This window comes from Pygocentrus nattereri, chromosome 8 (genome assembly GCF_015220715.1).
Source record: "Pygocentrus nattereri isolate fPygNat1 chromosome 8, fPygNat1.pri, whole genome shotgun sequence".
Taxonomy (NCBI): domain Eukaryota; kingdom Metazoa; phylum Chordata; class Actinopteri; order Characiformes; family Serrasalmidae; genus Pygocentrus; species Pygocentrus nattereri.
In genome coordinates this window covers 20,464,032-20,490,237 of record NC_051218.1, presented here as the reverse complement: position 1 = coordinate 20,490,237, position 26,206 = coordinate 20,464,032, and the positions used below count along the sequence as shown (strand labels likewise).

General features: G+C 38.7%; 2 protein-coding genes across 18 annotated transcripts in view; both read left to right on the top strand.

Moving 5' to 3' along the window:
- The window catches only part of atp11c (ATPase phospholipid transporting 11C), a 65,189-nt gene extending 61,179 nt beyond the window's left edge, over positions 1 to 4,010 (top strand). For all 6 annotated transcript variants that reach the window (XR_005130565.1, XM_017707129.2, XM_017707128.2 and 3 more), the window contains one exon: positions 1,249 to 4,010. Coding sequence is in view for 2 of the 6 variants with exons in the window: in XM_017707129.2 (XP_017562618.1) it covers positions 1,249 to 1,299 (51 nt within the window). In the remaining 4 variants the exon portion in view is untranslated. The remainder of the gene's footprint in view (positions 1 to 1,248) is intronic.
- Positions 4,011 to 5,950: 1,940 nt separating this feature from the next.
- Positions 5,951 to 26,206, top strand: part of mcf2a (MCF.2 cell line derived transforming sequence a) — a 46,945-nt gene continuing 26,689 nt past the window's right edge. For 7 of the 12 annotated variants that reach the window (XR_005130583.1, XR_001858261.2, XR_005130580.1 and 4 more), the window contains exons 1-7: positions 5,952 to 6,463; positions 16,314 to 16,382; positions 17,098 to 17,212; positions 17,681 to 17,771; positions 23,060 to 23,179; positions 24,851 to 24,967; positions 25,087 to 25,236. Coding sequence is in view for 6 of the 12 variants with exons in the window: in XM_017707120.2 (XP_017562609.1) it covers positions 6,370 to 6,463; positions 16,314 to 16,382; positions 17,098 to 17,212; positions 17,681 to 17,771; positions 23,060 to 23,179; positions 24,851 to 24,967; positions 25,087 to 25,236 (756 nt within the window). In the remaining 6 variants the exon portion in view is untranslated. Of the gene's footprint in view, positions 6,464 to 16,313; positions 16,383 to 17,097; positions 17,213 to 17,680; positions 17,772 to 19,247; positions 19,616 to 20,368; positions 22,624 to 23,059; positions 23,180 to 24,850; positions 24,968 to 25,086; positions 25,237 to 26,206 lie in introns of those variants that run through there. The other 5 variants (XR_005130581.1, XM_017707118.2, XM_017707122.2 and 2 more) reach the window with 5 other exon arrangements.

Below are 26,206 nucleotides of genomic sequence, written 5' to 3'. Positions count from 1 at the left end.
TTATCTGCCTTTAGTCTATTTATCTGATTGGTTATTAAATATTCTTAAATCCATAAACTGGAAAGAAGGACATTTCAAATCTATAAGTGTTACTATTTTTTAGAAGTAGACGAATATTTAGAACATTTTCTATTTATGGGCAAGATCTAAGGCCCTGTTTACACTTGGCACTACCATTTGATCTCAGTTCAGATATTGATGAAGTTTGTGCACTGAAGCAGGTATATTCTTTTTTAAAATGTTTTATTTTTTTATTTTTATTTTTTATTTATTTTTTTTTTTTGGATCGAAATCCCTATTATCAGATTTTTAAATTTTATTTTAACTATTCAAAAATGTCTTAAGAGTGGAAATTAAACCTAATAACACAGCTTGTATAGTTAGACCAATCAGAGTTAATTAAACCTCCATGTGTTGTGGAATCACAACCACAACTTACTTGCAGTTTGGCATTCTACGTTCAAGCCGCAAGCCAGAAGAGGTGGGTAATTCTGAACTTTTTGGCAAAAAAAGGGCCTTAACCCTGTACCTCAGGTAATAATCATAATTTAAATTGCAGTCAGAGTATTAGTCCAAAAAATTGCAGTAAGCTATTTTCCGCAAATTGTTCAGTCCTGATACAGTCTGTGCTGTAACCCTTTATGAAACATTTTTCAGTTGCTAGATTGTATTTGCATTTGAATGCATTTGAAGCTAGGACAATATGGCAAAAACATAATGTAAAATTAAAGTTTTGCTTGTCTTTGGGAGTACTTCATGTTATACTTTGCCACTCCAAAGCGCCAATGCCTTAATATGTGTCGCCAAAAATGTGGTGTTAAGTACATGAGTGAGAGGACATAACATAAGTGAAACAGTCTCCATCAGACTCATCTGATCTGAAATCCTGAATTTCCCACAGCCATGTTTGAATAATAAAATTATTTTCAAATGCATTAGTGTGATGTTCAGTTTTCATACAACACCCAGTGCTAAAAAGGTAAGCCACCATCACCTAAATATCTGTTCATGAACATTTACAGATACTCAAATGTCAAAATTAGTCAACCTTGTTATCAGAACAGCTAGACTCAAATTGTCACTCACTTTGCACTCACAGGCACGTTTACATAGTCTTTTAAATGTACAGATACAGGATGCATTTTAATGCCAAGTGTAAATAGGGCCTCTGTTACTATTGGATAGCGCTCGCAGACTTTGAATAGACAAGGTGTGTAATTTCTTTTGTTTTTTCTATTCGTACCACAGATTGCTGCCGTCACCCCATTGTCCTACAAGCATCTGAAAGAGCGCTACTGAAGGACAGCCCAGCCTGGGGTGGAACCTGCTGAAAGGACTGTGAGTGTCAGCCAAGCTGGCTGCCTTTCCTGCTGCCTGGACAGGAAAATCAAAAAAATGAGAACAACCTAACTGAACATTGGGGAATGAAAAAGAGGAGAACAAAAAAAGCTACTTAGTCCAGGCCAAGATCCAGCAGTGTGCCAGCCCTCTGTCTTTTTTTTTCCCCCACCCTGTTGCTCGCTCTCTTTCTTCTTCATCCTTCCCTCTCTCTGTAGCATGACTTCACCCAAGCATACTGTGCCGCTGGTCCTTGCAGCATGTGGCATTTTTTGACCTTTTACTTTTCATGACCCATCCATTGTCAAGGCATGTGATAAAACCTCCTCCCGTAGTTAGCCTGCTGCAAATGTTGCTTCCTGAGGCAAATCCATGGTGATGGGATGTTCTGATTTTCTTTACATTCTCTGTAGTTCCTCAGTGGTTCTCCTGCATGAGAGAAGCTAGAGGAACTCATACCAATTCTGCTGTTCCTCTGTCATCGTAGCAGTTTTTGTTCCAGGTTTCTTTGATAGAAATAGTTCTTCCCTTTGTGATCTGAAATGCCCCAGGCCCAAATCATAGTCTAGAATTAGAGTTTGAGCTTTTAATTTTAAGCTCTATAACATGCTGCACTGACAGCTCTGACCCTATGGGTATAATAAGCTGCCTTTCAGCAACTTGCTGTATGTCCAAGTCTGTTGAGCGCTGGGTTTGGACGTTTTCACCTGTCGTGCATGTTTGCGTGAGAAGAAGGTCTGGCCATGAGTTTGTGTCTTTTCTTTAGTTCACATTAGAATTTTGTATTAATTTAACTTTCTGATGATGCAGGGATTACTTCGACATCAGATTAGTGATTATGAATTAGATGTGTATATTCTGTGCTGTTTGCTGGAAGCCAAAAAAACTTTTTTTGCAGCATATCCAGTCCTGCTAAGTGTAATGTGTTTGTATGGAGATGCTCAGTGATGGAGGTTTGGTCTCCTTTGCTGAATGTTAGTACACTGCTGAGTCTGAGATTAACCTGTTTGTGATACAGGTGATATGTCTAGTCTCTGTACTGGCATTTACACATATATTATTTATATCACTTGATGTTTTGTCCCTCTTTGGGCCCATTTGGGCCAGTGCTCACTGTTGAAGGCACATGTATACAGCATGCACTTAAGCACGCATAGAACGCACACTGCTTCTTTGAGGCAACTGCTCATATCATTGTTTGAGTCAAAGAAATGGTGGGGGGAGGGGGACTGTGGTGACATACAAAGTGCCAACTCCAGAGCTCCTGGACACCTGAGTTAGTGCCACTGTGAGGCATTTTTGCCCTCCGTTAATACCAACATGGTTGGTACTGCGGTTAGAATTGCATTCGTCTTTACCCCCTTCTTTTTTTTCTTTACTCTTTCTTGCTTCTTCATACATTCCATTTCTACATGCCAACATTTCAATCACTTTCTAGATCATTACTGATTTTTTTTTTTTTCCCCCCTAACTGTGTGATTCTATTTGACATATTTATTGTAATGTGTAATTTTAGTCACAAAAGTTATATTTTTATGACATGGATCTTTTTTATTGTTGAGAATGATCAGCTTGTGCCAATTGAGTTTTGTCTATGTAATCCCTGATGCTCGGCGATCGAATCTGCTCCCACTGAGGGCCTGAACTGCTCTTAGATCACTATTTCACATGCCACTCAGCTGGTTTAAGGCTGGAATGGTGCATGCTGTCTGATCTCAGTAATAATCCCTTTAATGAATGCTGTTTGACCATTTCAGTTTATTTATACGCTACTAGCCAAAAGTAGGCATGAAGAAATCAGATTTTGGCATGTTTTTTGAATGGTTTTCACAAGACATTTAACCATTTGGATCTGAAAGGCATTGCGGTCTGTTCCAACTTAAACCGCATGGGCTGTGTGTCTGTGTGTGTGGGTAGCTGTGGGAGCAGTGGTTTGTTAGACCTTTGACTGTGTAATGATGCCAAGCATCTTAAGCCCTATGCTGTTTCCCTATGAGCACTCTCAAATTCTATCATGAATCATTATTTTCAGATGAGAATATAGATAAAAGCTCCATAATTGTATTTTTATTGATCTCTGTAAAAGATTTATTGAGAATTGTCTGGGATAGATTACCCAACTGTATGGATATTATCCCCCCCTTTTTTTTCTTTCTCTTTTTTCCCCCCTCATGTTCTAAAGCGTGGCAACGCCATCATTAACCTGAGCCATGGTGCGCATGCACACACATGCATATAGCCTGAGGCGCTGATGTGTGTATGTTCAGCTCAGAAAGGGGAGGGGTGAATGGGACCTGCCTGCAGTATTTCAATACCCAAAACAGACCTTTAAATCAGAGATGCTATTTTCAAAGCTTATGATAATTCTTGATTTCTTCTGTTTGCCTGAACAACACAGAAAAGAAAAAAAGTTGATTGTATTTTTAATGCAACCTTTTTTCGAGCCACTGTTTTGTAAGAAAATGAAAACGTCCAAAAAAAAAGGTGCATTAGGCTGCCTGAGCGTGGAGGGTGGGGCAGTGTCAGGGCGGTGCTGTAAACACTCGGCCTGTGTCAGGACCCTCTGCCCGGATCCTCAGGCTCCGGCCTTCTGACCTGAATGTACCTCTTTAAGACCAGTCTGTTCCAAACAAGAAAATTCTTTATGTAATAAAACAATTTTCAAACAAAGACCTCGTTGTCTGGGTTTTGCTTGGTCCTTGTATATAGTCACCTTGTATCTGTAAGAAGATCATTTTAAAGTAAAGCCTAACTGAATATTGCTGGAGTTGCCTGTTGGCCTGTTAGCTGTCTGCTAAGCTGTCCAGCTTAGACCTACTTTAACTTAATATGCACTTTTGCTTAATATACATGTTCATTCATTAAATCCTGTTGGTGTGGATTTTCCCTTTTTCTGTAATGCTCACAAATGGGATTTAAGTGCTCATAGCTGCTCTTCTGGAGAATGCTCGGTTAACCACGGTTTTATAATGACCTGTGGATACTTTGTTAATCATTCACATTGCTAACTAAATGCTAAGTTGATTCTTCTTTTTTGAAATTAAGTAATCTTAAGTAATTTTAATTGAGACATTTGAGAGCCCTAACTCAGTTACAATAAACAGGTCATTTTCCTGCATTTCCAAGAGGTTTATTCTAAATGATTTTGAAGATAATTTTGCTTTAGCTATTTACTTTTTCACAAAGTACCATAGTCCTGACCTGATAAAAATAAGCTGGCTGTTTTTTCACTTTCCATTTAGATTAGATTTATTTGATTTCATTGTGTTATCTAGCAAATATACACTCAGAGGCCACTGTATTAAGAAGTCCTTTCTTAAAGATTCTGGTGCATTTTGCTATGATTACGTCACATAATTGCTGCAGACCTGTGAGCTACACATTTGTGCTGCACATCTCTCCTTCTACCCCATCCAAAGGTGCTCTATTGCATTCAGATGAGGGAGGAAGTTGAAGTACACATTAAACACGTCACGATCACAGAATCAGTTTTATAGGACTTGTGCTTTGTAACAAGATGCATTATAATGTTGAAAGTAGCCATTAGAAGATGGGTAAGCTGTGAAGAGATGCACATGGACTGCAGTACCACTCAAATGGGCTGTGGCATTCAAATGATGCTCTCTTGCTATTAGGGTGGAGAAAGCATTACAACACCACTACCACCTTGAACTGTGAACACAAGGCAGGCTGGCTCCATGGATTCATGTTGTTCTAAATTCTAACTACTGTCTGCATGTCCCAGCAGAAATAAAGAGCCATCAAACCCACTGACATTCCTGTCTTACAGGAACTATAGTGTCAGTGAGTCTATGCCCACTTTATGTTCAGATTCCTGTACTTGGCTGACAGAAGTGGCACCTGAAATAGTCCTCTGCTGTTGTAGCCCGTCCACCTTAACATTTGCAAACCTTAACTATGCAAAAGGACCTGTGAGAAGTAATAGTAAAAAATCTTACACAAAAATTTTGCCTTACAGTGCACAAATTAATTCTTTTTTAAAAGGTGTCCTGCTGTGTTCATAACTATTTCACTACATTGTGTTATGTAGTTTTTGAACTTTAGATGTCTGGCTCCTTTCACCACCACTGTAAACGATACGTTTTTATAGAATGAAGCAATTCACGTCAAATCGCTCTTAATGACTTTGTTTACATCTTAACATGTAATTACAGAATTTAAATGGAAAAGTTGAATGGAAATTACCCTTTAAAGTAGTTAATCTGTAACAAAACTACAGTCTGTGCTAGGCATATGCTTGCATAGCTGAGAAGTATGTGTATGTATGTTTGATTTATATGCTTTTTCTATCTATTCTAACTCAGAAAAAAGTGTTTTGATTCCCTTAATCATGTTTAAACTGCACGTGAATGCATGAGACAATATCAGGGTGGGTCTTGGGCAGTATGCGGAAGCCAGAGGCAGCAGTAGAGCAGATCTTGTGCCACTGCCTCTGGGCCAGGCTAACCAATGGAAAGCAAGCAGAGGACAGAAGAAGGGGAGGTGCTTGGAGAAACTCTGGAGTTTGGCCGAGTGCCAGCAGCTTGAACCTCCCACTGAGCTGCAGCACTGACGCACTCCTGCCCGGCCGGAGAGAGAGAGAGATGTTTTTAGGCAGAGGGAGGGGACTGTTATGGTTTGGTTTGGTTTACATTGAGGACAAGTCTTTGCAGTTTGGACGGGACAACATCCCGACAGCCTCCTCCTCTCTGCCCCTCCCTTATGTGTGTATGCATAGTTTAAGGTAAAGCAGCCTCCATTGCATCATTTCTCTTAGTCACGGCACTGTGGGCTTGCTGTTTCCTGGACAGCACTGTCACTGGCAGTGGTGGATGTGAGATGCTGGACTTTGAGGACTACATTTTGCCCTGTTCAAGGTGATTTGGAACCCAGACCTCAAGAGGAGTCCTGAGCCGGCCATAGTTAATTGCATCCTCTTTTTGATTTTGGGGAGCAGCACAAGAGAAGTGGAGGATGTGAGGGCCGGACAGGCCCTGCTTTGAGGCAGTATCTCCTGCTTTTGGTTAGGGCATGGGCCCGGCCTCTCTTCACCAGCCCCAGAAAGACATGGAGGGCTACTACAGTCTTCTCCAGGCTGGCTCAGAGCTGGAGAACACACTGCAACGTGAGTACTTATTGCACACACTGTACGCGTTTAACCCCTTAATCTCTTATGGCCCATAAGTAAGGCATACATTCCAGTTCCTTACTCATGATTACACCACTTACATAGTAGTGCCATAGTAGTTAGTGAATATGTAATAGTAGCTGTTGAATGTCAAGTCTTGAGATTAATATCTTAGTAATAAGTGGAGTAAAAAGGGTTCAAGTGGTTCAAGGGGTTAAATTTATCCTGTCTGTATGCTGATTTAGGCTTCTACAGACCCCTTGTTAAACATGGGCCAGTGTAGCACCTGCTTTGCTTTCTGTTGATGCTGTTTATCTGAATAGTGCTGCTGCATGGATTATGCTGGCTTTTTTAAAACCCTACAGAAGCAGTTTTATCCACAGCCTGGATCTGATGTTTATAATCTGTGTGCTTTTTACAGAGTGTTTTAACTTTATGTATAATGTGCAAGGCCTGCATGTTTTCAGTCATCTAATGCACATTTCCCTTTGCTTCAGCATGTTGTAAAATAGCTTGAGGAAAATGGTTTCATGTTAGATTTCATGAAATGGCACTTTTCCCTTTTTAACACCTTGCAGGTTTATTCAGTAGTCAGTGTGAATTATGCTGTAACTACTATGAAACTAGTGTTACTAGTTACTAGTGAAATTAGTGTTACATACAACAATGTGCTTAAACTGTGGGCCCACATGTAAGACCTGGCAGTAGAAGAGGATAAAATATCCAAATTTAGAATTAGGCACTGGCTGGTGGATGGAATACACTGATTTTCTAATCACAGTTCAGATTTAGGTCAGTTTAGTTGATCTGAGATTACATTGAGCTGGAGCAGAACAAGCTTCATCACTAAAATCAGTCTTTCCACACAGTATTTTTATCCTGAAACAGTGACTCAGCATCTTCACCCTGTGCTTCTTAGCCTCCCCCTTCGCTCCAGTCTCCTCCACAGCTACACTCATCCGACCAGTTCTTAGCACAGATGCAGAAGACCTAACAAATATAGCCCAATTCCTCAAAAGTAGTGTATATGTTCACCCTGTCATTTGCCTATTTATCAGCGGTGCTTTATCACTGTAAGTAATGGGATTGGCTTTGGCACTGAGGCTCAGCTTGTTGGCACCTGTCTTTGTTGATACAAGGACAATGTGTGAGAGCGGCCTGTGCTCTGTGTTTGAAGGTAACACTGGGGAAAAAGGCAGTTGTGGGGGCTATTTTTACCTGCCGGTTTGTTTGGTTCGGTGTAATGATGGGCACGTAATGTGATCCAGCCATTTTGCTCAGGCTTGGGCAGGTTCAGTGTACAGAGAGGCTCTAAGATACAGAAGTGATATGATTGAATTTTATACCATAGTATATCCCTAAAATTGATTACCACCTTGTTCCTGGCTGTAATAAAGCAATGTGCAATTAATTTCATTTCCAGTCATAATGGCCAGTCAAAAAATACAAAGTATTCATTTTTCAGTGCCAGAAAACATTTATTTAACACGTTTTCTAGTATTTAATGCGTCCATCCTCTGCCTTTGTTACAGCTTCCATTCTTTTCAGGAGACTTGCTTTCAGACAAATTGGCACAGATATTTTTCCCCACTTCCAAAGTTCAGTCTTATCTTCTCAATCTTAAACACATTCAGTGAGGTTGAGGGTTCTGGGGTGGCCAGTCCACTCCACTCCAATATACTCTGAGAACACAAGTAACTTCTTTGTTGTTCTTTTCTCAGTAACAACTTCTTGACAGCTACACATCCTTTCAGTGATCTTTTTACTGATCATCTGATGGTGACACTTTCGGTGATCTACCAGGTCCAACAGTTTTTAGGTGTCCTATTTTCTGTGTATCTTTTAATATAATTCTAGTTTTTCACATATGTTCCTTTGACTTCCCATTCCTTATAAAAATGGATTATCTTATGTCTAATCTTCCCAGAAATATTCCCTGAAAAAGAATACATTTCACTTAATGGCTGTTTTCAGTGGAAATTAAACAAATCAAAGGTGGTCTCTGCAAGGTAGTGTACTCTTTATAGCATTCTTAGTAAGCAGGTTGTTTCTCAGAATTGTAATCTTTTTAATAGCACTTATGTAGATACGTTTAAATCTCCACTGTAAATAATGCGTTATGCTGTGTATGTACAGTACTCCAGAGTAAAGGTTGAATCGGCTCTCTCCCTTTCCGTGTTTGTGTGAGGCCTCATTTCCCAGTAAATCGGTCGTATGGTAAGCTGGTTGAGAAGTGCCACGCCATGCCTGTGCTAGTAAATGCTCTGCAGAGTTAATCCTCTGCCTTGGACTCTGACCCCAGCACACATTCTGCTGTTCTTAAGCCTGCTCTAGAGACAGCTTTGTTCTGTTTATGCTCATGTCTGATTGCACACACGCCCACCCCTGTGAGACCACCTCAACCTTTCAGTCTTTTTGTGTTTAAAGCTGAGTATGCAAGACGATCCCCAATGAGCATAACATGATATTGCAATACTGCAATACTGCATTTTTGGTTTTAGCAATATCTTAGACAGGTTTATATTTAGATATGATTTTTGTACCTGTTTTGTCATTACATCCATGACAATGACTATAAATAGCAGTGTTTCTGCACCCAAGAAGTTTCCTTTTAGTTTTTATCAACAACCTGAGAGTTAATTGCTGGGTGTTTTAAACAGTTCAGACATACAAAAGCTAAATAGTGAGTCTCTTTTCTGTAAAAAAGGTTTCTGTCTGGTTAATGTTTACAATACAATGCCAGGTTCCCTTTGCTGTCACCTTAAGAGAAGAAAACAGGTCAAAACAATCTAAGCTGTGTCAGGTTTTATGGCATTTTAAGCACAGGGCGTCCGTGCCGAGGAAAAATAGAGTAACTTTCTTAATGCTAATGTATTAACTTAATAATGCATGGGTTAAGTAACTTCATTCATGCTAGCTCAAATAGCGTCTGATATCATGATACACAGATAAATCTGGAAGATATTGATACTGAATATTACCGACACCATCCGGCACTATTTTTTGTAGTGTAATTTTTTCATTAATGAAATACAGGTCTTTCTTGATTTGAAGGAGGTTTGGGCAGTATGGTATTTATCATTGTCATGAATTACATCACAGTCCTCATTTCTGAGCATATTGTGAATATTGTCAGTACTTAAAGCAACTCTAACCAAGTTTATGTTTCATTACATAAAATGCATAATTAGTCAGCATAGAAAATTGTATCGGAATCTTATCATTATCTGCTAATAATTGTGTTTTGCTACATCCCTAATAAACAGGACTAATTATTAGGAGTATAACTGAAGTAAAATCACTGTATTCATACAATTTTTGACAGTGCGTTTTGTTTTAATTTGACACTGCTGTGTTGTTTTCTGTTTCAGCAGAACTGCACATCACGACACCTATTGTATATATTATTGCCAATGCCATTTTTCACCCACCCCTAATATAAGGCCTTCAAATGATAAAATCATCACAACAGTATCACATATAAGATGTATTTAAAATGCTGTCATTGCATGGCCCCAAATTTATCCCCCAAATTTAAAAGAGAATTAAATGCGTCACATTTTCCAAATTAAATGTAACTTCAGTGTGATGAGTTCAATCAATTAAGAGATTGTAGTCAGATGGGAGATCACTTTAAGCACTTACAAATCTATCCAGCCTAGCAGTTGCAGGTGGACAGACACAGAGTTTCTTTCAATAAATTTACTCTACCAAAGCTCAGGCCTCTAATCCCCTTAACATTGAAATCCCATTTTGGTAAAAATGTCTGCTGCCCTCAAAACAGGCCTGTGTGTGTGTATCATGGACAGGATGGTCAGATGGGTTGTGATAGATTGTGTCCATGATATATGATGTCTTAACATAAGGTAATGCAGTAATATAGAAGATGACATGTATGTATGTGTGTATATATATATATATATATATATATATATATATATATATATATATATATATATATATATATATATATATATATAATATTTCATTTAGCATTTGATTATAACTGAAAACATAATTTCTACTGAACTAGTAGAGTGGAAGATCTGCTCTAGATGCTTTGACATGCTTTACATGTTTAAAAAAGGGCAAACAATAAAAAGGAATTAGTTAAACGGTAACAAACCATACATATCCTAAAAACTTCAAAATACTTAATTGGGAAAAAGGTAAACTAAGGAATTTTTCTAAAGAATTACAAAAACCAGTGGAATTCACTTTTAAAAGAAGCAGATAAAATTAGAAATAAATCAGTGTTTAATGTACATGAGAAATGTATTTGCACATAAAGGTACAACTATGCTGTGATAAAATCTAATGTTAATGTAATGTAAACAGTGTAGTAAGCCTCCTAAACCATTAATGTCCTTAAATCTAAAATATATATGGTCCATATGTTCTCTGTGCTTGCCTGAGCACAAATCTGAAGAATGTTTTAAAATCCATGACTAAAAAAGACTTTGTTATATGCAAAAAAATCAAATGGTTATTCAGGATATAGCTGTATAAAATGTCATCACTGTAGACCAGTCAGAAGAAATTTTCCTCCTGCATTTTCCTCATCACACTAAATGCAGTTGTTGGGCTTCGGGTTAATGAAAAACAAAGTAGCTGGTTAAATAAAAGTTCATCAAAGGTCTCTTCCTTTAACAGGTGCTGCATGGGTTTACATTTTAATGTAACATAGAATTTTGTCCCCAGGAAATTAGAAGCCTTTTGACTTTAGTGCCAGAAGCCACTGCTGCATGGTCATGTCATTTAAACAAGGCAGAAATGTGCTGCATTTGTTCAAGCTATATCATTACTTGGTGTAAAATTAGTTAAGCTAGTTGGCTACTTTAACTTTGTGATAGATAAGAAAACACTGTTTAATGGAAAGTCCTTAGTAACAGGAAAAGACAGGAAACATACTTGTATCTTGACTACTCTTCAATTCAGGAAGCTGCTTATATGGCCGAGTTAGCAAGTCCCGAACTTGTTAACTGATAAGGTTGTAGTGAAACACTGAGGAGCCCCAGGTGGAGCTTCATCTCAACACCCATGAAATATTCAGCTCTAATGAGGACACTTCATTCATACTGCCTCACTACTGTTGCCAAAGCTTTCAGCTGAGCCCCGCAACCTGGTACGCACAAAACATTACTTTACCTCTTAGACACTCTTACAATTTTAATGTCTATCATTCATTATTTATAAAAGAGAGCTTTATGTTGATGAGAGCCACCTGTTTTCACACTCCATCAAATAAAGAAAGAGATCTATACCATAACACTTTAGCATTGTTTAATAAACTAATGTATAGGGATAGTTAGGATACTGAAATCTGAACCATTGTAAAATACATATTTATAACACATTGTGACCAATTGTAATCAAGTATTAATGTGCCAAGTCATTAAAAACCCATGATGTTGCTTGGCAGCCATAGACTGTTGTGAGTGTTATTAAAAATAAATAAATTAGTCATTAAACACTGGTGTATTTTATTATTGCATGTGCCTAACAACACCCCTCATTGTAAAATCAGTGGTGAGCTGTAACTATTAGAAGGAAGCCTTCAGTTTGGGCCATAAACATGAAACTCTTAAAATGCAGGACAAAAAACATGCCTATGTTAATACTATTTCTGCTTGTGCTCCTATGGGATTTGTAATATAATGTTGGTGTTAAGCTAATGCCACATTAACATCATTTGTTTGTTTTAGATTAAACGCATATATTTAAAGCTTGAAAAAGACATCCCATATTTTAATTGAAATGTGTAACAGACATTAACATATATTTTACCTTGTATATTATGGCTTTATAATCACTTCTAAAGCAAAAGGGCCTAGCATTGAGCTGCCAATGCTGTCTTTTATTTCCAAGAAACTGGCTTGTATTCGCAGTCAGTGATGTATCTAGGACTTCCAGAAGGCTTAGAGTGATGGTGCTGAGCAAGATATTTGTCCCAAAATGTGACTGGTTGATTCCACTGTCACTTCCTAATGATGTTGGTAGTTATGCTGCGTTCTTGGCAGTTGGATGGATGCTAAAAGTAAGCTGGCGCATGTTTGGCTGTTGTGTGTGTAAAAAAAATAATAAATTAATTAATAAAAATTAAAATACTTATGTTCAATGGGACTGTAACACATGGCCTCTCGTGTCTTAGATTAATTAACATAGTTATATAGACCTAGTGCATGTACAACCCCAATTCCAAAAGAGTTGGGACGCTGTGTAATATATAAATAAATTTAAATAAGAACAAAATTAAATGATTTGCAAATCTCATAGACCCCTACTTTATTCGCTGTAGAATATAGAACACACATCAGATGTTGAAAGTGAGACATTTTACCATTTCATGAAAAACATTAACTCTTTTAGAAAATGAAGGTCGCAACACATCTCAGAAAAGTTGGTACAGGGCCATGTCTACCATTGTATACCATCCCCTGTTCTGTAAACAACAGTCTGTAAACGTCTGGGAAGTGAGCAGACCAGTTGCTGCAGTTTTGGCAGAGGAATGTTGTCCCATTTTTGTCTGATGTAGGACTCTAGTTTCTCAACAGTTCTGGGTCTTCTTTGCTGGATTTTTCATTTCATGATGCTCCAAATGTTTTCTACTGGTGACAGGTCTGGACTGCAGGCAGGCCAGTTTAGCACCCACACTCTTCTTCTGCAAAGCCGTGCTGTTGTGATGGACGCACTATGTGGTTTAGCATTGTCTTGCTGTAATATGCAAGGCCTTCCGTCTGGATGGCAGCATATGTTGCCAAAAGCGATATATTTCATTCAGCATTAATGGTGCCTTGACAGATGTGCAAGACACCTATGCCATGTGCACTTATGCTCCCCCATACGATCTTGGATGCTGGCTTTTGAACTGTGTGCTAATAACAAGCTGGGAGGTCTTTACTCTGGAGGATGCAGTGTCCATTATTTCCCAAAAGAATTTCAAATTTTGATTCATCTGACCACAAGACACTTTTCCACTTCGCCTCAGTCCATTTTAAATTAGCTTGGGCCCAGAGAAGTTGATGCCGTTTCTGGATCCTGTTTGTATATGGCATCTTCTTCGCATGATAAAGCTTTCACTTGCATTTGTGGATTGCACAGCGAACTGTGTCCACAGACAATGATGCAGTGATTTGCAGAACTTTTGTGAGATGCGTTGCTGCATTTTTCATGAAATAGTAAAATGTCTCACTTTCAACATCTGATGTGTGTTCTATGTTCTATTGTGAATAAAATACGGGTCTATGGGATTTGCAAATTGTTGCATTCTGTTTTTATTTACATTTATTTACATTTTACACAGCGTTTTTTTGGAATTGGGGTTGCATTCTATGTATTACATCTGCAGGATGTAACCTATATAACACAATGCTTTGTATTCATTCAAACACAGAACTGACTAGATTTAACCCCAAGGGGGCCTGAGATTTTTTTTCTGTTGTTTTTTTGCAGATTTGTAAAGATGTGTTGCTCCTTATGTTGCTTGTACTGTCTGAAACATGAGAAGGGAGTGAGGATATTGCTGGGTCACTGGATATGGAATCAGTGCTGATGCATTATGTAATTTGAACACATCCTCTGTTGTAAGCCTATAGCATCACAGAGGAGCACAGGGAAAAGGCAACAGACCAAGATACAGCTGCAGACTTTTTTTCACATAGAAAGCTCTGCAGACATGCAGTACATTCCTCTGATTCATTTCCACATGGTGTTTCCCATCATGAGAGGATTCAGTCAATAGACCATAACCTGCTCATCTAATCAAGCTGTACATTTGTGCCCATGTAGAATGTAGACTTACAAACGTAATCCTCTTCATGCTAGATGAAATGTAACGTTATTTTTATTCACTTGTCTATCTGGCTGCACTGTGTTTCATAGTTATCTGATGTGTGTTGTCGGTTTTTAGCTTGCCAGTAGCATCTGCAAAATGATTGACATTTTGTGATGAGTTCCAGAACCTATGTCTTTAATCTGTATATCACTAATATTTGAATTAGTAGGTCGTCAACCAGTCAAGAAAGAAACATATGTGCAACACACAAGCTTCCGACTCTGTGGATTTAAATAACACTGTAAGACTAGCAACCTCATTAAAACTGCACATACCAGTGAAGTAGGCTAGAAGCTACAATCGTTATTTTCATGTAGACTAGGTCCCTCAGTTACATGCAGAATTGCTAGCTTGCTTGTATGTATTCATATTTCCCCTCCTCATAATTTAGAGAACTCAGCATTCGAGGAAAAATGTACATACCACAAAACATATCAGCTGTGTAACTGTGATTGACCCATCTCCTACAGCTCAATAAAATAATAATTAATTTTCTATTTTGGCTAATAGCAAATAATCTTGTAGCTTTATCATGTGGCATTATAACTAACATGATAATCTTCTTTGGTCCAGTATAAATCTCTGGTCTCCTCTGGACTTGCAAACACGTTGTCTTTATTTATTGCCAAGAAAATCCACAGGGCCTTAGGGCTGTCTATTTCTGCCATTCATCTAGGCTGTAAGGCAGTGGTGAACAGTGACTATCAGAGCTAGACTTTCAATTCAGGCCTTAAATGTCAAAACTCAAATGTCAAAAACTTTATGATAATGCTAAATTCTGCTAGCTCCCCTATGGGATTTTATTAGTCTGTTCATGCTACGATCTTGCAAGAATGGCTCACATTTTTGGCCTTTTTAGATTAAACACAGACTTCTGCAGCTTGTAAAAGATATTTCATGTTTTATCTGAAGGAACAGACAGCAACGGGTGTTTGACTTTGTAACAGTTTCAAATCAGCTCTTTCAGTGCCCTGACACTGCTGCTGGTGTTTTTCCTCTGACTGAAACATATCTAGCACATTCCTAGGACTATCTTGGATTTTCTCTCAAATAAATTGGTCCCATCCATCATCTTCATCTAAGCCATTTATCCTCCTGGGCTGCAGGGGGTGCTGGAACCTATCCCATCACTTACTGGATGTAAGGCAGAAGAAGACCCTGGACATGTTGCCACACACAGTCTCTATGGGGCAACTGGCCAGACTGCATGTTGTAGCAGTGTAGGAGGGGAAAACCACACAGACATGTGAAGAACATGAAAACTCTACACAGAAAGGACCCTGATCCCCTGGGAATCAAACCCAGACTCCTTTTGCTGTTAGGCGACAGTGCTACCCATTACACCACCCTGGGCCCATCCATTAGAAATCAATATGTGATTGGTTGTTTTCACTTTTGATTTCTATTTATGTAAATAGTTAATCTGATGTGTTAGGACTTCGGTTCAAGTCCTGAAGGCCTAACCAGTCAGAGAGCTAAATAGGCAGAAAACAGAAGACCTTAAGTTTTCATCACTGCCATGGAAGGCATATTGTTGACTTTGTGCAAACTTCCAGAAAAACCCCTTGGCATGCAGACTTTACTCAAATTCCTACTGAAACACAGCTGATGACAAATTAAAAGTGAAGAGTTACAAAAAATAATAAATAAAATGTAAATAATTTAGACAAAAAAAACTCATAATGTCTTCCAAAGTAAGTGAAACACAATTCATGCATAAATGTGCAGATTTTGGTGTCAGTATCAACTATGGAAGCAGCTCCAGCTGAAGTTCCCTTGCATTACTGTGTCTTATACGCTTGTAGATGTGCAGCCTTGCAGATCTGATGTGATGATATTGGGCACTTCAGTGAATGTCACACAATGCAGGTACCAAGTCTGAGAGACTGGAGGCCACAGGCCCAGAGATTAAGACTGAGCAGTGATGTCTGTTATTATGCTATGATTATCATCACAGACAAGCTCCTGAAGTTCTAAAATGAGAATGCATTGCGTATCTCTTTCTGTCCTCAGTGGTGACTGTTCCTGTGAGTATGAAAGAGGTGGCCGGCTATATAGAGAAGCAAGTGGCTTATTTATCAGGTGAGGGATGGCATAGGCTTGCATTCTTCATAGTGCCGTATTGATCCATTCCATAATGATGTTCATCATTGAAAGATGATGAGTTATCATGTGCTGAATGAATGTAGAGGATTAAAGTGATAGTTTGGCCCATAAATCAAACAGATTTATCCCCTAACTGCAAATGTAGTCAATCAGCCAAACACAGGTTTGGAGATTAGAGTTTGCTTCTAGTTTTGCTCTGATGCTACAAGGCTAAAGCTACAGCAAACCGAAGAAATAATCACACACTTGTTAAGCAATCTCAAATTGACATATTATAGGCTTTTATTTTTATGGAAATACACAGAGTGACAATTTTGCAAAAATGGTGGAAAACAAGAGGAAATAATTTTTCACATCTCTGTGTTTGTTGAGCTACAGTAGTCTTGGCATTATAAAGCAAAACTGAGCTTTGCTGAAACATATCTTGGCTGATGGACTATAACTCCATCTTTGATAATGGAACACATTTGTGTAGGTAGTCGACTGTATAAATTTGATTTTTACCATACTAGTGCTTCAGTGTCTTATTTGCACAGATCCTATTGTCATTTACCTTTGCTTTCCATCCATTACAATGATCCATGTAATATCAATAGAGCTTCATTATTTACACTTACAGTTACTGCAGTGTCTGACATTCAGCATACCTACACCCCGAGGGTCTACTAATGTGGTGATATGGTTTCTGCAGGGGGCCGAGGTGAGGACTCCAGTGTCATCATCACTCTCCCAGAATGCTCTGATTTCAGTGACATACCCGAGGAGGCTCTGGCTAAAGTCCTCACGTATCTCACATTGATCCCACGGTGTGTGTCTGATTTATCCCGCTGCTTTCTCTCTCTGCAATGCAGCAGCCCAACACTGGTTTATAGATTCTGTCCACGTAAAACCACACAAGCTTTCTCTTCTCAAACAGTTCTCCATTTAGTTCTCACCTTAGTCAAAAGCATTTGCTTAAAAGGGCTTCAGCTCAATTTTTATAAGAATGCACCATAATTTTCACTGTATATTGAGTTGTTTGGTAGTACTTCTTTTGATATTTCGATTCTAAGCATTAAAGGGACATTTTGGCCAAATACTGAGTAACAAAAAGCAAAATCTGTATTGTAAATTCCGTGAAACCAATGAGGTTTCAAGCTCCAGAATGTTCAATAAACAATAAACTGTTTAAATTTTTAGACCAAAATGCCCCTTTAAGTACAAGCATGCTTTTGTTTTTGTGCTGTTAAGACGTGGCTCTAATGTGTTGAATGATGCACCGCTCCTGTTTTCAGAACACGGCAGCCTGGAGTAAAATTCATCATTATTTTAGATCGAAGACTTGACACTTGGACCTCCATCAAAACAGCACTTGCAAGGATTGCGGTGAGAGAATAATACTTATTAAAAGTGTGAAGCTTCCCTCTTTCTCTTTCTCTTTTTACAGTATGTGCAGATTATACAGAAAATATAGTCATTTAAGATTTTGCTGCTTGAATGCAGATATTCAATATTGCTTAAGGAAAACTTAATGGGCCCTTCGCTGTCCTGGTAGCTGTCCATGGTGCTGAACACAAGTCACTTACCTAGCCTGTATTTCTGATGCAAACAGTTTTTGCCCTGTGGGCCCATAATACTGATGATACCATGATAGTACTGAACAGCACATTTCTTTACATGTACAGCACTTTAAAATGTAGAGTAATTTCATGGTCTATTGCTGTATTACTTACAGTAGATAATGTTTTAGTTTTTTTGTTCGCTGTTTTTGTTCCAATATCGCTGCTGTTGGAATGAAACCTCATATCTCCATTTTTGTCATTTTTCAGCTTTTGACATGATTTGATAATACCTGTGGTCCAATACTTTGTGTGTAAATTTCATGATTAATAGAGCAATAAAAATGACCGAAAATTACTTGGAAAAAATGAAAATAAATAAAATCCAAAGCAGAGTTTGTTTTTTCCTTCACCTGTAGAGTTAGAGTTTTGGAGAGGTTTTGTTCCAGCAGCAGCTCTCTCTCTCTCTCTCTCTCTCCCTCTCCCTGCCCTCCAGGATCTTAGTTCGCAGTCCGCGGTACCCTGGTTCTTGTGGAACCCTTTTTGGTGCTATTTTATAGATACAACAGTTTTTCCATCATAGAGATCAACCACTGAACTTTGCAAAGAAGCAAGTATGCGTTCAGATGGTTCTTTGGGTGTTCACTGTTCTACATATAATAGTTGCCTTTATTAAAGAACCCTTGAAGAACCACTTTTTAGGGGTATGTCCTGTTTATTTGTAAACTGTTTTGTGTTTTTGGCCCTTGGCAACAAACATTACCTCCTCTCAAAGGAACTCCCCACCAGTGGCCCCCAACACCCCTGTTATAATGTGTATTTTTGATGAAAGTATAAAAATTAAACCAAAACAAACTTATGGGAGAACCACGCCCCCTTTTGTCTAAATGTTGCAACAGTGTACTGTAAAGCAGTGGTTCCCAACCATGGTCCTGGAGGACACCCTGCTCTGCACGTTTCTGCGCTTTCCATGGTCCCAACACACCTTATGCTAATTACCAAGCATTTTCTGGTTGCAATGGAACTAGAATTCTATACTATGCGTATAATTACAGATATATGTGTGTATATATATATACATATATATATATACACATTCATTTGCCTGAGTATTCACAATTGCTTTTGCAGTAGTGCTTTTATTCACTGCCAACTCTGCTGCCAAAGTTATTTTACAGTGTGCAGCAGTTTTGTGTCTACAGTAGAGTGACGCTGATGGAGGGCGCGAGTCCGCATAAACGCTACGTGCAGGTTATACATGATGACGCGCGCGCGCGAGAGAGAGAGAGAGAAAATAGTCGCTGCTGCCACCCTGCCGTTCACACCGGCCATCGCCAGCTGATGATGGGCGAGGTTCGGGGCAGCGCTGGCGCTCTCAGAGCGTCGGCGGGGATGACGGAGCGCTGCGACTGCCGCGGATTTCCCAGGAGCCGCAGCGCCTCGGTAAACTTCCGTTTCTCCCGCGGCGCTGAAGAGTTTTGCCTCAAGTTTATCCGGACAGCGAGAATGCGGCGCGAGGCGCCGGCCCAGCACACTGCGGCTGTGTGGATGACTTTAGCTTAGTCACGCGCTCTTCACCGCAGCCTCCGCCTGCTCGCGTCTGGAGCTTAAAAGCCGCTTCGCTAAAAGATGCTCACGATTCGGAGGAGCAGCCGATCACACGCGCTGTTTGTACGAACGGCGGTCTACGTCACATCAGAGGGCAGATCAATGTCAAGTGTGGCGCAAACGCTCACAGCGTTTTGTGTGTTCAGTTGTGGCGGGTTTTATACACGTTGGCTGGAAATGACGCAGCGTTGGTCTGTCTGCTTCGGACGATTCTTTACTGAAACAAAGGAATAGTCAGTGTAAAAGTTCAGCTTTGACTGCTGTCAGTGATCAGTCAGAGACAGACTTTGGTTTCTGGATCTGGTCTTATGCACAAAGATGGTCCTCTTCATCTCTGCATGTGTGTCTGTAGTTGCTGACAGCATCTGCATAGTCAGCACACCTTAAGTAACATTGCAGTACTGCATGCAATACTGACTCCCTTTGGTGTCACTTTAAGATAAGCACACACTTAAAAAAAATGGTTCTTAAAGAGTTTTTTAGCAAAGGCAGTGGTTATATTTAAAACCAAGAACTATTTGCATGATTAAATGGTTCTTTCCATCGTTCCATGGTGAAATGGTTCTTCAGAGTGATGGAGAATATGTTGTATATGATTCTATATCTATATAGCACCAAAAAGGGCTTGACATCATACCAATAGCAGAAATAGTTCTATATAGGTTCTATAATGGATGCAGCACCAAAAAGTTGTGCTGTTGTCACAATGTCAAGCTCTTTTTGCCAAGGCTCTATATACAATCAAATACAACATTCTCAATCAATTTGAAGAACCATTTCATCATGCAAAGAACCATTTAATCATGCAAATAGTTCTTGGTTATATACAGAATGATTACCTTTGCCAAAGAACACTTGAAGAACCATCTTTTTAAAGTGTGTAGAGCAAAACATTCAAATAAAGCCATTTCAGGTAGCAGTACTGAGGAAGCAGGAGTGAAACATACTTCAAATTCTGTGGTACTGTGATATATGTGGAGAGTATTAATACTGTCCAGCTTTATTTTTAGTAAGTATTTTTTATACAGTCATCAACTGAGATTTAATGTAAACTGAAAATAGAGTGCAATCTGTCTAAAACTGCAGGGAAGAGGTTTCTGTACAGGTAAGATTATTCAGCTTGATTGACTGAGACATTAGCAGCATTGTGGTGTGCAAGTAGCACTTATTGGCATTGTGACTGATGGAGAATAGTGTGGCTGGCATTGTGACTGATGAGTGTCTTATGTATATAGAGGTGCCAAGAAGGACCAGAAGGTCTTGATGATCAAGAGTGGTTTTGCTGAATTACCTTCATTGCATTTAGTCCTGTCTGTATTTAATTAATTACAGAGTAGATTCATAAAGTGAATGCTGTAAGTCAGTTTACATGGAGTGTGCAAACGTCAGCTGGGACGGTGTGTGAAATGCTAATAAGAACAGAAAATATTTATATATTACTAGAATCTGTTTGACCTGTATTCAAACAAAAGCAGTACTAAAACTTGGAAATTGGTCTTTTTGCCTTACAGACTTCATTGTTTTTCATTCATTCCAGATTTGATGCCTGCAAAATGTTCTATAAAATTCTTTTTAACGGCAGTTAATAATCATGTGGAGACTTATGACACCAATTTATTCACTTTGCTTGCCTTTTTGCCACGCATCTGTTGTTCAAGTCCTTAGCTGCACAACTGTATAGGGCCATTGTCAAATTTTGTGCATCATAATGCAGGGCACATTTTCAGTGGGAGGCAGATCTGGGCTCCAGGCAGGCCAATCTAGCACCCCTGCTTTCTATTTTCACAATCATGCTGTTGTAATATGTGCAGAAAGCAGCTTGGTGTCGTTATGTTGAAAGAAGCATGTATGTCACTGAAAAAGGCTAGAAGACTGCTTATGTTGCTCCAAAGTGTATACATCTTTCAGCAGTAATGATGTATTCACAGACACACACTCCTATACCATGACAGATGCTGGCGTTTGAACTATATGCTGGTACTAATCTGGATGGTGTTTTTGTTCTTTGGCCCAGAGAACACAGCCTCCATTATTTGCATAGACAGTCTGAAAGCTTTTCTTGGCAGACTACAAAACACCATCCACTGTTCCTCCGTCCACTGGGCACCAGATGGGCCCAGAGTCCAGAGAAGTCATCAGTGTTTCTGAACATTGACACATGGCTTCTGCTGTGCATAGTACAGTCATAAGTTGTCTTTGTGGAATAGTGAATTCATCACAGAAACATGCCAGTTTTTACTGCAGAGCCGTCTGAGGGGTCGATTGGCTTGCTCATGGGGGCTTTGACCCGGATTGTTCTGTAAAGCTGCTTGGCAACAACACCTGTTGTAAAAAGCGCTATAAAGTAATAATAATAATAAGTTACATTTATATGGCGCCTTTCACAAGCCCAAACTTTGACTTGACTTTGAGCTGCTCTCAAATAGCTAATTGTTTGCTAATGCATTTTAAATTGGCCAAGGCTTGACCAATCCTTGCTCATAAATGTGCTAGACACCTCCAAGACCATAGTTCGCTACCCCTGGTCGCTCTTCTGGATGCTCCTTTTATACTCAAGCATGATTGCATCACCTGTTTAACAAATTATTTGAACATTTCCTGTCATGTCTCAACAATCTTAGCTTATTTTAACAAAACAATGAAGTTTGTAAAGTAAAACATTAAATATTGTGTCTTGGTATTTTTTGTTTAAATACTGGTCAAAGTGGATTTTCAGATTATTACTTTCTGTTTGTATTTGCATTTCACAAACTACCACAGCTTATTTGGAAATTGAGGTTTGTATTTTAGGTAATGAAATTTCTCTTCTGCCACAGACGTTGAACCCTGGACTTATGTTTTGTGTTAGAATTTGTTTTTTGTTGTTTTTTGTTAGCTGTTATTTCAATATTGACTTTTGCAATACTGATATTGTAGATGTCTCCAAAATGCAAATGAGCCCTCTGGACAATTGTTTCTTTTTTTTATTTTTTTTATTTATTTATTTATTAAGATTATTTGTTCTGTTAGCATCTTCATCAATCATAGTACTAGGTGAGAGTTTGTGCAGGAGTTTTGATGAATCAACATATGTAAGTAATCCAGCAAAATTATTTTGGTTAAAATAATGCAAGCTAATCTTTGCAGGGCACGTGTCAAAGAGAACATTTTTAATTTTTTTTTTAGTTCAATGCAATATGTAAACACTGTTAAAGTCACAAAATGCACTAATCTCTCCTCAGCCAACACCATTTATATATAGAAATTAAGCTGCAAAGTCAGCTCATTTTGAATTAATTGCTGTTGTGGTGCTGCGATAACCAGTGTGTTTAGATATATCCATATACTGAACATACAGCAGTTTAGCTCAGCCCGGCAGTCAGATTCAAAAGGATAAAGAGAGGTTGGAAAATTGTCAGATAAAAAATTACTTTTTACTGTTTTTGTCAGTATTTTGTCCATATTCTGCAGCCCTTATAAGGACTTACTTAATAATAATGTGATTTTCATTTTACCTCTGTCTGTCAGGCCTCTTTTCCAGGGAATCTGCACCTGGTGCTAGTTCTGAGACCAACCAGCTTCTTCCAGCGCACCGTCACAGACCTTGGCTTCCGCTTCAGTCAGGAAGATTTCATGCTCAAAATGCCTGTATGTCTGAAGTTCTATCCACTGCCCATCGAAAATCTGGGGACATCTTACTTTTTTTTAAACTTTAATCTTCACAGTGCAGTTTTTTTTTTCAAACTACTGTTGAAAGCACATATTGAAACTTTCTTGGCTCAAAGATGGTTTAAACGTCTGATAGTTTGAGTGTTGTTGAATGTTGACATCACAACAGGGGAATTATTGTCAAGGTAGTACTGTCACATATATTGTCATACATGTGGGGTACTGAGGGGGCTGCAACTTCAAGTTTCAAGATTGCTTAACTGCAAATGCTAAAACGAATGATGGAAAAATAACAAAAGAACAGAACGTGGAAGTATGTTGAGTATATGAAAAGTTAGAAGCTTTTCACAGGCATTTTTTAAAAGCTTTTTACAGGCTGGAGTTTGTATTTATTGTTATTTATTTATTTATTTTACATATGCTGAAAATATTCAACCCTCATTGGTTGCTTTGGGTGTGTAACTTGTGCATGTAGCTTTGGACGTCACTAAAGCACAAGCATGGGTTGTGGGCTCATTCTGTACCCTGAAGCTGCTTAATATTGGTTTAAACATTTAAAAATGTCAACCAACATATTCCTCTCCCACTCCTGTCCATTTATACTAACATTGTAGTAATCTTGGTGTGAATCTCTCGCTCGGTGTGAACATGTAGCTTGACTGTGGGCACAAGCGGTTTCCTGCCTCATGCCAGCAATCTGATTGGTGGATGCTTTGCTCATTTGCAGATGTGATTAGCAAGAGAAGGCAGAGACAGGAGGGCATGCATTAGCTGTGATTGCTCTGTCATTTATATATTGTGTCTTGTCTTCTCTCTAAACAATTCAAATGCAAAACAGCATGTAGTATTTAGAATGACTGATTTAGAATCAAGGTTGAAAGTAAAAAGTAAAAACCTGGATTACCCAGCTCTACATGTATGGTAAAAATTTCAGCACAGCCATCTTAAAACACCTTCCTACACCCTGGCGTATGATGTTTGTTTTTTTTTTTTGGCTAGAATTGAGTATGCTGAGTATTTGCAACCTGACAAAGAAAACATGCGAATTTCTGTTAAAACAGTGTGAGAAAGCAAGTGTCCCCATACTTTTGGGTAACAGTGTACACATGCTACTCAGATTAGGTTTTAAGGGCCACTGCACAGTTTAGCGTCATTCCTGACCAAATCAAGCATGGCCTCATAGGCGGGCAATATGATCTTATATTATTATTATTGTGATAAATTAGGTTACGATACACTTTTCAGAGCATATTATAGATGTCGGTACTTTTATATATTTTTTTTATGTTATTTTATAAAATGTTTGATTCTGTTCCTTCTTAAATAATTATTATTATTGTGAGGGACGAAATAGGGATAGAAAATCATACCATAACGTTTTTCATAGTTTTATTTTCATATTTTTTTCATTTATCTTTAAAAGTGAAATTTTTTTTCCATTTTGTTAATTCTATCTGGCTAGCTTCATTAATTAGCATCTTGAGACGTTTTTCTGAGTATTGATGTTATATCTTTGCTATATTGATCACCATTACATAAAAGCTGACATAAGAGCAGGTTAAACAATGACCTGTGCAGAAGTAATGCAGAAGAACCTCATCAGAACTGTCTTGTGCTGCTGTATCACTGACAGGCTGTATATCTTCTCAGGTAGTGATGTTGAGCTCTGTCACTGATCTGCTGCGCTACATTGATGAGAATCAGCTGACGTCGGAGTTTGGAGGCACTCTGGACTACTGCCACAGCGACTGGATCGTCCTCAGAACAGTACTGCTCTAACACTGCCCTGTCACTCACAGTCCAGTCTGTTGACTGCTAAGGAACTGCTGAGAGTTGATTAAACACAATGCAGATTCTAATGATGTGGTGTCTTTATTTTTCTGTAGGCCATCGAGAGTTTTGCAGTGACGGTGAAGGACATAGCTCAGATGCTGCAGGCCTTTGGAACAGAGCTGGCTGAAACACAATTACCTGAGGAGAGCTGTGCCATTGAGCTGCTGCTGCTCTCACACACTGAGAAGTACAGGAGACTGAAGGTACAGCTGAATGAACTGAAAAATGCTGCCTTTATAATGCATTTAAAATGCTTTTCTCTGTGTTGTTGAAGTGTCACAAAGAACAAACAGTCAAAATAAACAACATATGTTGATACATACTGTATATGTATATGTACTGTATATGCTAGAGTCAATCCCAGCGGTTGTTCAGCAAAAACTAGAAAACACCCTGAATAGGCCACCAGCCTATCGCAGATACCCACTAATTTTTGGCCAAAATAAAATTCTTGGGATATTTTTGAATGTAAACAAAAAGTAGTGTATTGCTGGTGGTATGTTTGTATTTCACTGCTGTGTACATAACACAGCCCACCCATTTCATTTATTTGATATCTGGTCTGGAGAATTACAGCATCAGGAAAAGCAGAAATCATATTTATTAAACTGAAATATCTCCTCAAGCTATTTTAGATGCACAATAGAAAGAAATCTGCAAGGCAGCCTAAGGTGTGTTTGTATAGTTGCTTTTGTAAATGTTAGAGACTCGTTGAGGGAATTCCTACATTCATTGAGAGCTTTAGGAACAGCTTTCATTGGGAGGACACAGCTGTAAATGTGTGGTTATGAGATTGGAAGGATGAAAGTGTTAAAGTGGCTGTAGAGTGGTCAAAAATAATAAGTGGACAGATTTGATATTATACAAATTGTTGGAGGTATTTCTGTAACTTTGTGTTATATTTGTTTTCTGTTTTTTTTCTGACACAGAAAAATGAATAACTTGTGTTTAATAACCATTTTGAGTGGATGTTAAAGAAATGAAAAGGTCTCAGAATTTGGCGTAGTACCATAACTGATCATAATTTTAATCAAGTCATTGTGAGGTCAGATGGCCACGCCTACCAAAGGTAGCCTAAACTAACAAATGGTAAATTGTTTACTCTCCAAAATTCTTCCTCAGGCAGTGCCACTTTTCTTCTGTGTTGCTCCAGTTCTGTCTGTGCTGTGCTGC